The sequence below is a fragment of the Pleurodeles waltl genome, chromosome 10 (genome assembly GCF_031143425.1).
Source record: "Pleurodeles waltl isolate 20211129_DDA chromosome 10, aPleWal1.hap1.20221129, whole genome shotgun sequence".
Classification (NCBI taxonomy): Eukaryota; Metazoa; Chordata; class Amphibia; order Caudata; family Salamandridae; genus Pleurodeles; species Pleurodeles waltl.
In genome coordinates this window covers 670,312,804-670,325,340 of record NC_090449.1, presented here as the reverse complement: position 1 = coordinate 670,325,340, position 12,537 = coordinate 670,312,804, and the positions used below count along the sequence as shown (strand labels likewise).

At 43.7% G+C, this 12,537-nt stretch overlaps 1 protein-coding gene across 1 annotated transcript in view; it reads left to right on the top strand.

Moving 5' to 3' along the window:
* VIPR2 (vasoactive intestinal peptide receptor 2) overlaps positions 1 to 12,537 on the top strand; it is an 880,953-nt gene that overhangs the window by 177,213 nt on the left and 691,203 nt on the right. Inside the window, exon 2 of the mRNA XM_069211169.1 lies at positions 2,334 to 2,436. Within this exon, the coding sequence (XP_069067270.1) occupies positions 2,334 to 2,436 (103 nt within the window). The remainder of the gene's footprint in view (positions 1 to 2,333; positions 2,437 to 12,537) is intronic.

The following is a 12,537-nucleotide window of genomic DNA, read 5'->3' as shown; positions in this document are numbered from 1 at the left end:
AAGCAAATCACAGACATGGTGATCTGCTGACCCCAGCAGGCCACCATTCCTGTAATGGCAGTCATTCCTAATGGGTCACAAATTGCAAAGTATTTAATTATTATTTATGAGGTAGGTTGATTTATGGACCCACTAGAAATTGCTAATAGAAAAAAGTTACATACATTAAAAAGAGGATTTTCCTAATTGCCATTTGGAGATAATCACAAGTAGGAAATCGCTGTTCATAATATTAGTACACATGGCCCAGAGTAACTAAATAGTCCCTGCTAATAAGCCAGACTTCCTGGCTGTAAAGCAACAAAGCCTTAAGCACACATAGACCGTCCATTAAAACGTAAAATTATTCATCAAATGTCAAAGTCCATTATTTTTAAGAATCCAATTTTTGGGGGTTCTTAGCCCTCTGACAACATGTGTTTCGTTGAATGGGTGTCTTGCCCCACAAATTCACTTGGGTTTGTATAATCAGGCGTGTATCTGTTGTCAGTCAAGTGTATTTCATGACCAAATATTCATCACAAGCCCACTACAGTATCCAAACCGTCAGACTATTACATTCTTTCAAATTATAAAGTCGCACTGGGCCCGGATCAACAATTAGGGATGACCAAGCCCAACTCCCTTCAACATAAAAACCGACTGTGTTTTGGCGAATTGGCATCTTGCTCCATTACTTCATCAGGGCTAAAACAGAAAAAAACATCAATTTTACATAGGACAAACATAAGCTCTCTGTGTTAAAACCAGTCACTCTGTGACATAAAATGCACCCATCACCCATAAGTTTCAAAATACAATTCCATATGAATAAATTAGAAAAATACCCTATGTATTTGTTGTATAATTAAGTAGAGGTAACAAGTCAAAACACACATCGTTATTCCATACAGAACGTAAGTTGCCAATTTGTCAAAAATACCATTGGTGATGGCATAATTGTGCATTCATAGTCCTTTGCGCCACATGCCAATTGCCCCTCCATCTCATAAGAAGCGTCTATATCCTTATAATTAAACCCACTCAACCCCAATAACAATGCAGCAAATACCTTGTATAATCAAGCGTGTATCTGACGTTTAACATATAATATCGCACATAAGCGACCATACTAAAGTAAAGCCTTGCTTAGATCCACAAATCCCAGACACTCAAGTAGTGCAACAAATATCTGTCAGTCATATGTCTCTGTAAAACCAATGGCACACATTAGTGCTAAATCTAGCTACCGACACCTCTTATGTGTCAAACCTAAATTTGAGGCTCCTACCTCATGAACACATATTCGTCATGAGCACACCACAGTATCGGAACCATGAGACTATTAATTTATTTCTAATTATAAAGCTGCACGTGGCCCGTGTCAACAATTAGGGACGACTAAGTCCAGCTCCTTCAAGACCGAACTGCCATTTCTGAAAAAGAAAAAGGGTCAAAATGGTATCAGGAACTGTGGCCCAACCTCCACTGTCCTGGCAGAATTACTCCATTAATCACCATCCCCTTAGGCAGCCGCTCCAACTCACCAAGTAATTAGCGCTTTCTATGTACAAAGCTGCTTGCAGCGCATATCAATGATTAGGGACGAGTACGCCTCTGCTCCATCTACACGTAACAGCTGTTTCTGTAAAATAAAAAAGTCAAAAATGTCTCAGGGACCGTGGGCCAACTGCCGCTGCCCCGGCAGAATTTCCCCATTAATCTCTTCCCTTATAGGACACTGCTTACACGCACCATGTAATTGTCTCTCCATCTGTGCTGAGATCCTGCCATATAATGGTGTCCTTTTTTGGGAGCCATCTTTGTTGCTGTATTTATCGTCACTCTACCCAAACAGAACAGTAAAAGACTGACAAGACGGGGCAAAAAAATCATATTAGTTCATTGCTGCAGCAGCATCCAAGTCTTATTCCTGTTTTTTTCAAAGAGGAAGACGTATACATTTCTATCACCTGCTAGAAAAATGTTTCCCGTTCCCCCCCCTCATTCTCCCCACTTCCTTCCCTCATCTCATGCCACCTACTGAAAGCAGATGGTAAAAGTATGTTTTAAACCTAAGAGAATCGTAAGTTCACAATTCCAAGGGGTTTAACTCCTAATTGCATATTACTGGGCAGGTTTAACAGTAAATTTACCAGAACAGTGCAACATGTAATTAGGGTCCTAGAGGTGAGGTGCCAAGTGTTCCCAATAATTTTTCTAATTCTAGGTAAATTCGGGTGACCTGTGTTTTCATCCACCTGTTCCCTTCACACGGCTTTTGTGATTTTATGCAAATGTACAGTTCTATTTCGCTTTGTTAAACATATGTTTTTTTTTTGTTGTTTCAATAGGTCAGTGCCTTCCACCCTGAATGCAGGTTCATGCTGGAAATCCATGAGGAAGAAATAAAATGCAAAACCTCCCTAAGCAATCAAGCAATGGAAGGTTTCAAAGGCAAGTCTCACAATTCATAAGATATTTGGTCTTGTTATGTAACCTGCAAGGTAGACACACAGAACATTATGGCAGATTAGGGTTACAATGTTAGTGAGTCTGCACACTTTTATGCTTAATCGAATCACATGGATCATTTACGGCCTGGTTTAGGTCCTGGTAGAGGGAATACTCCGTCACAAACTTGACGGATATCATGTCCACCATATTTCAATCCCCATAGGCTATAATGGGATCCTAATTCAGCAGATGGGATATCCGTCACATTTGTGACAGAGTAACCCCCTCCACCAGAATCTAAATCAGGCCCTTTAATCTCTCCAGCTAAACTCCTGCCTTTTTCAGAACCATTACTCCTCCGTGTTCCCATTCACTTATTGAAATAATTGTCCTTTTTGTAAGTCAAAGCCTAATAGACAGCAGAGATGTCTGGTTGCAAAGACATTTTGGAGACTTACCTAGAACTGCATTTTGTCCATTGCTTGCTGTTGGCTTTGTCTTTTGTCATTCTTATTAGCATGCTTCATATCCATGTCCCAGCTAGTCAAGCTTGGGATTGTCCATCCCATGATCACTGTCTCTTTACCATTTGTGTTTTTCCCTGGTGTCTGTACTCAATATCAGGGAACAACTTTTTTTCTTTTGTGTAAACACTCACGGAGAGTGCATGCGTTTTCAAGCCTCCTTTCTTGTGTACTTTTCTTTCATGCTCATTCAGCTGTCTGTCCGCATGTGCCTCTCCCCATCCCCTATTTGTTGTGCTTGCCTGTGTACTTCTCCATGTTGCAGCCACTCCAGCTCTCCTCGTGTTGCTTCTGTATCCCTCCACCCCCCATGTGTTCTTTCTGAGTGCCCCTGTCTCTTCGCCCTCTCTCTCATTGCTTCTGTTCCCTGTTGCTTCCACTCATACTTGCATGCTTTATAGAAATGTAAAAAAGCTTTTTTTCTTATTCTATGTATCAATTTGACTTGGATAGTTAACAAAAACATAAAAAAGCATCAGTGTAATTTTGTAGCAGCATGCATGCCTGATATATGCACCTACAAAATGACTTGAACAGCTGTGTACATTTTTTATTTTTTTATTTTACTCAACCCATGTTGCACAGCATTAGGGATGCTGTGCAACATGGCTATAAACGGGAGATCTGTTGGCTTTGCTAATGCTTGTTGTCCCTGCCACTTCTGCCGGAAAGATGTATCATCACTCCTTGTTTTTGTTTGCAAACTGTCTCATGTACCCTGATGACGCAGAAATAAAGGTTTTTCATTTATTGACGCTTAAACGTAGTGCTGCAATAATCAAGAGTGACTTTAACCGAACTAATAAAGATTGTACGGGGACAAAATGTGCCCTCAGAGTAGTTGCCAACATTTATAAGCGTGCTTTATATAACGTGATGTATTAGAAGTGCACTAATCCGACATAATCATAAACGTGTGCTATGATTTGCTTGTTTGAAATGTTTTAGCTTAGCATTACTTTAATGGAGGCTTCGGCCTAGTTGCCTGGTCTCACGGTTTAGATGCTCGTATTTTTCCAATGTGCTAATAAACGTGTATTTCTGCTTGAAGCTGTACTTTTCCACTGAGATCGTTCACATGCTTATCTTAAGGTTTCGTGCCAGCCTGGCATTTTTCTCTTTGCTCCAAGGTCAATCTGCAGGTGCGGACAATGGAAGCTCTGAAAGTGAGTTAATTGGTATAAAATGTTGCAACTTACGTACCTGTCTCCAAGGATAATGTATGCTTAAGTAAGAGCTTGAGAACTGTTGTTTTTGATTGGACAATTTGAAGCCAACCTATGAACCCTCCAATGGAAGACCCTACTGGATTTGAACTGTTGTCTATTTAAACCAGGTGCACCAGAAGAAGGTAGCCATTGCAGCCATTGCAGCCATTATTGCCATTACCCGCCATTTTGCAGCTAATATGGCCCACCTTGCTGTGACGCCATTTTGAAAGAGACTTTGATTCTTTCTCTAATCGAGAGAAAGAGACTTAAATGATTCTTACCCTAGAGACTTTAACTTTGATTTGCCCCTTTGCATGAAGTAGTAGTTTATCTTGCCGCCGTGAGGCAACTGCCCCGTCCACCCCTGCCCCTTTGCCCCGTCCCATGCTGATCGAGAAACGGTACCTGTGAGACGAAGGCTTCCTTGAATGCTGATTGTAATTGGTAAATATGAAAGGAAATTGTACAATTGCATTGTGTTTCTTTTAGGTAACCAACTGCTGAGTTTTGATAAGAGCCCTAGTTAGGAGTTTTTCTAAATTAATGTTGCTAAATTGTTTTTGCATGAAGTCCCACATGCCGATGCTAATTTGAGGTTAGATGAGGATTCCTTTTGTTGCACGATGCAATTTGAGACCTTGTTATGCTGACTAAATGTATGCAATTAGCTCATTACAGATTATAGTTTTAGTGATTTGCATTGCTATTATCGAATGCCTTGTTATTCAAATGCTGCATAGATTGCATCTTTTCCGCCGCTATGGACAGCTATTAATGTTCATTTACGTTTATCATTTGGTGTTGAGACACATCTATATTGTGCTAGCTTTGTTAATATAGGGAAATAAATTCATTAACTTTGAATAAACTGGTGTGGTTATTCATGACCGGAAGGTCATGGTTCGCCGACATGTATTCTGGATTAATTGTTAAGTGTTATGTTGATCAGGGCGTTGCTTACGTTCGTTATTGATTATTAATTTGATTAAATTGACTGATCTCGGGTGAAGAGAGTCCCACTTAGCCAAAAGATTCATCGGCCTAAAGAGCTTCCAAATACAGGTAAATTATTAGTACGGAACGCTCTATCAGTAGATGGTAGCAGAGGACGGTTTCGCCTTTTGGGACTCCGTACTGTTAAAGTACATGGTGTTGAATTAACGGTTACGCCCTTTGAGACCCCACTCGAGAAGTTGAATTAGATTTTTCTTGGATAAAACTGATTGAGAAAATGATGATGGGCTAAGTCCACCGCGACTTTCCCGGGATCTCGGAGCTTGCGAATGAAGAGAATGGAGGTGTGAGATCAGCGTTGGCAGTACTAGTGATGGTATGAGTGAAGTTAGGATTTTGCGCTTGCACAGCTTATTGCCGCAGATTGTGTGAAAAGGTTGCGAGGATTTTAGAGAATAGCGGAGGTGTGACTCCGAGTGTAGAAGTAGGGAAGTCGTCGAACTTCATAGAAATAGCGGAGGTGCGACTCCGAGTGTGAGAGTAGGGAAGTCGTCGAACTTCATGTGCATGTGGCGCTTCGTGCATAAAAAGGTCCACGTGGTTGTTGTTGTTGAGACGGGCCCTGCGAGGTCAAGAGACTCCGGAGTATGTTGAAAAGTGTATGAGACACTTGTTTTATGTTGTGGTCTGGTCGGTTTAGTAGGTTGATCGGGCGTGGTCAACGAGTCGGTACGTGTGTTAAGGGAGTGAAAGAAAACTTCGACTTCGGGCTTTGACAAAATTCTAAAGTGCACTAGAATAGATCACTGACAAGTTGAGAGCAGTCTGCGGGTCAGATTTGCTTGCGAACGTGGGGACCGAGAAAGATGGAATAACTGCCGAGGCTAGTGAAAAATCCCTAAGGTCCTGAAGCGATTGTGTTACCCCTCCTGTAGTAAACCGACAGATCTGTTTTATATTTTTGGTAGCTCGCGATACATGCCAGAAGTTGTTACGAGAGGAGCTGAGTGAAGGAGGACTAGCCGCGAGGCTTTGTCAGCCGCAGTGTGTGTGAGTGTGACGTCACTAGGAGCCGCGCTGGGATAGGTTGGTTGCAGAGAAGGGTCGCGCACGGATTGGACGCAGTCCGTGGGGCTCGATTGGAAGGGGAAAGGCAGGCGAAGAGTATTCCGGGAATTAAAGTCACCTATTGATTACAAACTTTGTGAAATAAAAGATGAGAAAATGAAATTTTTTAAAGCATTAAAGAGTGCGATGAAGGGGGAGTCCTACATTAAAGCGAGCGTAGGAGAGGAAACGCCGCCCGAAGGTACACCAGCTTACATTGTAATGGAGGAAAAGGGGGTAGCTCCGTGCCTTTGGCTAAAGCAATGGCACAAGCTGACAGAGAAACATGGGAGCGTAGCGTTCCCGGTCCATGGGACATTCAATATAAGGATCCTAGGGAATTTGAGATTCGCGATGTATGACATGAAGGTACCTCCAAGGCCAGCACAGTTTGAGGCTCTAGCGATTTGGGAACTAATGGCTAGACAGCAGCAGCAAAATAAGTTCGAGACTAGGATAAGGAAGGTAGAAAAGACACTAGCGGACGCTCGGTGGGATAATGCACAGAAGGTGTGGAGGTCAGATGTATTGCAGGGGATAAAATTGTTTCCCGCAATTACTAAGGAAGAAGAGAAGACAGGTAAGAAAGCTACCTGTAAGACAAAGAGGAGGTGTTCCAAGGATAGAGAGGACGAGGAAAAGTTGAGAAGAGAAGAGGAGTTAGAGGATGAGGAGTTAATCATGCAATTGCTGAACGACCGTCCACCACCTTATGCAGAGAGTGGACAAGGTCCAAGTACCAGTTCTGCCCCTCCGGCACCGGTACAGAACAGTGAAACTCCGAATTCAGGAGCATCATCGGGATCTAAGGACCCGAGTTTACTGTTCACCCCGCAGATACCGCAGGTTAGGAGAATATATCCAGATGTGCCCATACTGAAACCAGCAGAAAATTATCAGCCGCAGGTCCCAAGGTACTACAGCAGTGACAACAGTACGGGAATGATTCTAGATCCAACCGTAATGGGAGGACAGAATGGTCAGAACCCAACACTGGCACAAGCTGAATTAACCCAGTTTTTGATGCCTCAAAAGCAGATGCAGGGGGGAACAGCACATGCTCAGATGACGGGGAGTCAGATGGGCATGCCGGCAATGATGACCCATAGTGTGGGAATGAACATGTCTCCGAACATGGGAAATGGACAGAACCCAGATGCGATATCACTACCCATTACTGTAGGTCCACCGGTACCTTTGTACAGTCAGCCTAACTTAGGTATGAGCGGTCAGGGATCAATGCTGCAGAATGGGACAGAAAGGAGGTGCATAGAAAACACTCCAGGGATAACTCCGATAGCGGCTCAGCCAACTGGATCTGGGTCCTTGATGGAGTTTAGTCCCATATGTGCTCAGTCAACACTGGTGAGGTCGAGTCCCCCACTGACGATACCGCTATCATCGAACACTGAAAAGTTGCCGCAACCATCAATGGCAGTCGATGTGAATGCTACACTGATGGGGTTGAATGCGCAACAGCTGACACAGTGGTTCAACAGTCTGAATTCCACACAAAGCTCAGCCAGTGGGAAGGGAGAAGATTATCTGAATAGGGTCAGGTTGAACATGGAAGCACAAGAATTGGTGGAAGGGACTATGGGTGTGAATAGGTTAGAGTCCTACTCGGAAGAAGAGCTGAGGTATCTATGTCCCAGGATTACGAGAGAAGTGAACAAGGTACACAGAAGCTTGCAAGAAATAGCTGACAAAAACGGGGTTGACATAGACAAGACGAAACACTTGAGCAGGAGCTACAGGTTGGATTTCGGGACCACAGATTTTGAACACATGAGGTCAGCAGGCATGAAGGCGCACCTTAGAGAATTGTTGCAGAGTGCACAAGTGTGGAGGTGCTTAGACAAATGGGAAAGCAGATGGGTAAAGAGAAAGGAAAAGAGGAAAGACAGTGTCCCAGAGCTCAACGAGAAAAGACCACAGAGTAGTGATGCAGTAACCATGTTACCAATGAGGGAGACAGCAGGGGGAAAATTAATACATGTACCATGGCACAGAAGCGACATTCAGTCTTTTACGGATGATTTTCCCAAACTGAGAGAGAAACCGATTGAATGGTATCAACAGACTGATAGGTTTGTGAAGCTTGCAAAATGTCTCTGGGAAGACCTGAACACTCTCTTTGAGATTGTGGTTCCGGCAGATTTGTGGGAGGATTGCAAAAGAGCTGTAGGTTGGCCGACAAGTGAACCAGAGAGAGACAGGGATACGGGTGCACCATCACCTATGGTGATGAGCCTGTACTATAAGGTGATTGAGCATTTGAAGACGAAGGTTGCCGCAAAAAATGTGGATTGGCAGAAGATCGATCGAACTGCCCAAGAGGCTAAAGAGTCGATTCATTGTTACTATGAGAGGTTGTTGAAAGCGTTCAAGAACTACAGTGGCACGGAAACAATAGAGGCGAAGGACATGCTTCATTTTGTGTTTAGATTTGTGGAAGGGCTGAGACCAGAGATAAGTCAGATGATAAAGTCGCATTTGATTTGTTGGCAGTCGAAACCTATTGATGAGGTGTTGAATTATGCGAAATACTGTAGCGACGAAATTGAAGTGAAACAGAAAAAGTTGAAAGAGAAAGTGATGATGATCCAGCTTAAAGCAGCTCAGACAGGTCTGCAAGGTTTGCAAGGGTTGCAAGGGTTCCAACAACAGGTACCACAACCGCAGCCGCAGTTGCAGGGAAATATGATGTTTCAGCCACAGGCGAGAGGCAGAGGCAGAGGAGGTTTTGTGAATAATGGTCCGGATTTGAACACTGTTGTGACTCCGAATGGTGTGCAGGCATTGAAAAAGGTGATGCCGTGTCACGTGCGCGGAATCGTCGGTCATTGGAAACGCGAGTGCCCGATGGTGGTGCAGGAAGGTGCAGGTGTTGGTCAGCAAAACAATGATGTCAATGCATTTCAGACAATGAGGGGACCGAAAATGAGAGGTCCAAACCCAAATTTTCAGACCATAAATCAGCTGCAGGGATTACAGCCCATGCAGCCGCAGCAGATGCAGATGCCCCGTATGCAGATGACGCAAATGCAGCCAATGCAACAGCAGTTTCCCATGGTACCTAATCAGCAAATGCAAATACCTTTGGCACCAATGAGTCAGCAGCAAGTGATGGTTCCTCCACAGGTCTCGGGTCAGGTAATGAATACAAATGGCACCGTACAACAGTTCCCATTACACAGTGAGAGTGGAATAAACAATGTATGGGAGAGTGAAAGTTCAGGAGAGGAAGGAGATTGTGTGCTTGCAGCATCCTTGGAAGTTGATCAAAAGGGTCCGTACGTGGAGGGAAGAGTAATGGGTCATCGTGTCTCATTCTTGGTTGACACAGGAGCCACACGTTCAACTGTTAAGAGCATTGAAGTACCAAATTTGCCACTCTCAGGGAGAACAGTTCAAGTGGTGGGAGTAGCAAACAGGCACCTGACAAACCCAATTACAGATCCGGTACCAGTCAGCATTGGTAACTATCAAGGGTTACACAAATTTGTGGTATGTGACTCAAGCCCGATAGCACTGTTAGGGAGAGACCTATTGTGCAAATTGGGATGTTCGATTATGTGTTCGAACGATGGAATCAAAATTCAGACGAGCAGTGATGGGGAGGAAGAGGACAGTGTAGAGGGGATGAGATGGAAACTGTCGATGAAGAGTATCCCCTGATTTGTCTTTTCCCAATGATAACTGAAGAAGATATTCCAGCTGAATTACGGGAAACAGTCGGAAAGGAAGTGTGGGATATGACAGGGAAAGAGGTGGGATTGATGAAAGGAGTGGAACCAGTGAAAGTGACTGTAAAGCCCAATGCAACCTTTCCCCAGACCCCACAATACCACATGGCACAAGACACCCTCATGAAAGTTGCCCAACTCATTGACGAATTTGTAAAACAGGGAGTACTGAAAGAAGTGTTAAGCAGTCCATGTAATTCACCAATCATGGGACTAATAAAGCCGAGTGGAAAGGTCCGAATTGTACAGGACTTGAGGAAAACAAATGACATCATAATTAAATGTTGCCCTGTCGTACCAAATCCAGCTGTGATAATGTTTCCAGTCCCTTGCGATGCCGAGTGGTTCTCAGTCATCGACTTGTCACAAGCATTCTTTTCGGTGCCTCTTCATGAGGACAGTCAATTTCTCTTTTGTTTCAAATTCTTAGACAGAGTGTACAGTTGGTGTCGAATTCCTCAAGGGTTTTCTGAGTCACCGTCAATATTCAATCAGATTCTAAAGAAAGACTTGGAAGCGCTAGAATTGCCATTCGAGTCAACCCTAGTACAGTACATCGATGACTTACTGATCGCATCTAAGACAGAAAGTGGCTGCACAGCTGACACCATTGCTCTGTTGAACCATTTGGGAAGGAATGGACACAAGGTGTCTCCTTCCAAGTTGCAGTTCTGTCAGAAGAAAGTGAAATACTTGGGTCACCAGATAGAGAAAGGGTCACGGAGAATAATGAAGGAAAGAATAACAAGTGTACTTCAAATGAGTCCACCAAAGACAAGGAGGGAGGTGAGGAAGTTTTTGGGAATGGTGAGCTACTGTCGTTAGTGGATTCCCAACTTTTCAACTCTAGCAAAGCCTTTACTGAAGCTGACCCAGAAGGATGCCTTGGATCAAATTGAGCTGAAAGGAGATGAGATGGATGCTTTTATCGAATTGAAGGAATGCATGTGCAGGGCTCCAGCTTTAGGTATGCCTGATTACACAAAGCCTTTCACACTGTTTTGTCATGAACGTGATGCATGTTCTTTGTCTGTCTTGACTCAAGCCCATGGTGGCATAAACAGACCAGTAGCGTATTTTTCAGCTACTTTGGATCCGGTCGCAGCAGCACTTCCAGGGTGTTTGCGCGCCGTAGCAGCAGTTGGTATCAGCCTCACTCAGAGTGAAGGAATAGTGATGGGACACCCAGTAACAGTCATGGTCCCTCACTCAGTTGAGATACTTTTGACCCGCTCCCGAACGCAACACATGACTGGAGCAAGACTCACAAGGTATGAAACGATAATTCTGGGCTCACCGAATGTGCAGCTGAAAAGGTGCACTACGTTGAATCCAGCAACCTTGCTTCCTGGTGAAAATGCTGAAATTGAGAACGCTGAAGACGTCGAGCATGACTGCCTTCAGGTGACTGAATTTTGCACAAAACCTCGACCTGACATTAAGGATACTAAGCTTGATGAAAATGACCAAATTGTTTTCGTTGATGGTTCCTGTCTAAGAGATGGGATGGGAATTTTGAAAGCAGGATATGCTGTATGTACTGTAACAGGTGTCTTGGAAGCGTCCTGGCTTCAAGGAGTCTATTCTGCACAAGTAGCAGAACTTGTAGCCCTTACAAGAGCATGTCAACTGTCTGCATTGATGAAAGTCACCATTTATACTGATAGTCAGTACGGGTTTGGAATTGTGCACGACTTAGGACAACTATGGTCACAGAGAGGTTTCCTGACTTCTTCAGGATCCCCAGTGAAAAACGGGGAGAGAATAAGGGAATTGTTACACGCCATTCAAATGCCAGTTGCAGTGGTAAAGTGTAGTGCTCATACAAAAGGACAGGACTATGTTTCTCTGGGAAATGCATATGCAGATCAAGTCGCAAGATTTTGTGCCTTGAACTGTATATTACTCAGAGATGAATGGAATTCGATAAGTGAACCAGAACTCGAACCAGCTGAAGCATTTGCCTTGAAGGTCGTAGATACAATAGATGAACTAAAAGCATTACAGAATAACGTCAGGGAGGATGAAAGAGATTCCTTGATTAAATCACAATGTATAAAGAGAAAGATGAGTTATGGGTTTCAAATGAGGGAAAATTTGTTTTGCCAAATAGTCTCTTATCGCAGCTAGCGCGGTTCTATCATGGGCAGGCTCACCTAGGGAGAGATGCCATGATAAGATTGTTCAAAACTGATTGGTTTAACCCCAGATTTCGTCAAGCTGCAGAAGCAGTTTGCCATTGATGTGTCATTTGTCAGCAGATGAACCCAGGGAAGGGTTGTGAACGCGAGCCACATTGGTAGGGCGAGTGGCCCGTTCAGTAGGATGCAGATGGACTTCATTGAGATGCCTGTGCATGGAGGTCTGAAGTATGTGTTGGTGATTGTGTGCATTTTTAGTCACTGGATTGAAGCATACCCCACACGTAGAAATGACAGCCTTACAGTTGCAAAACTATTGTTGAGGGAGTTAATACCACGTTTCGGATTCCCGATCTCTTTAGAATCAGATAGAGGAAGTCACTTCAATAACGAGGTGATAAAGTTACTTTGCGCA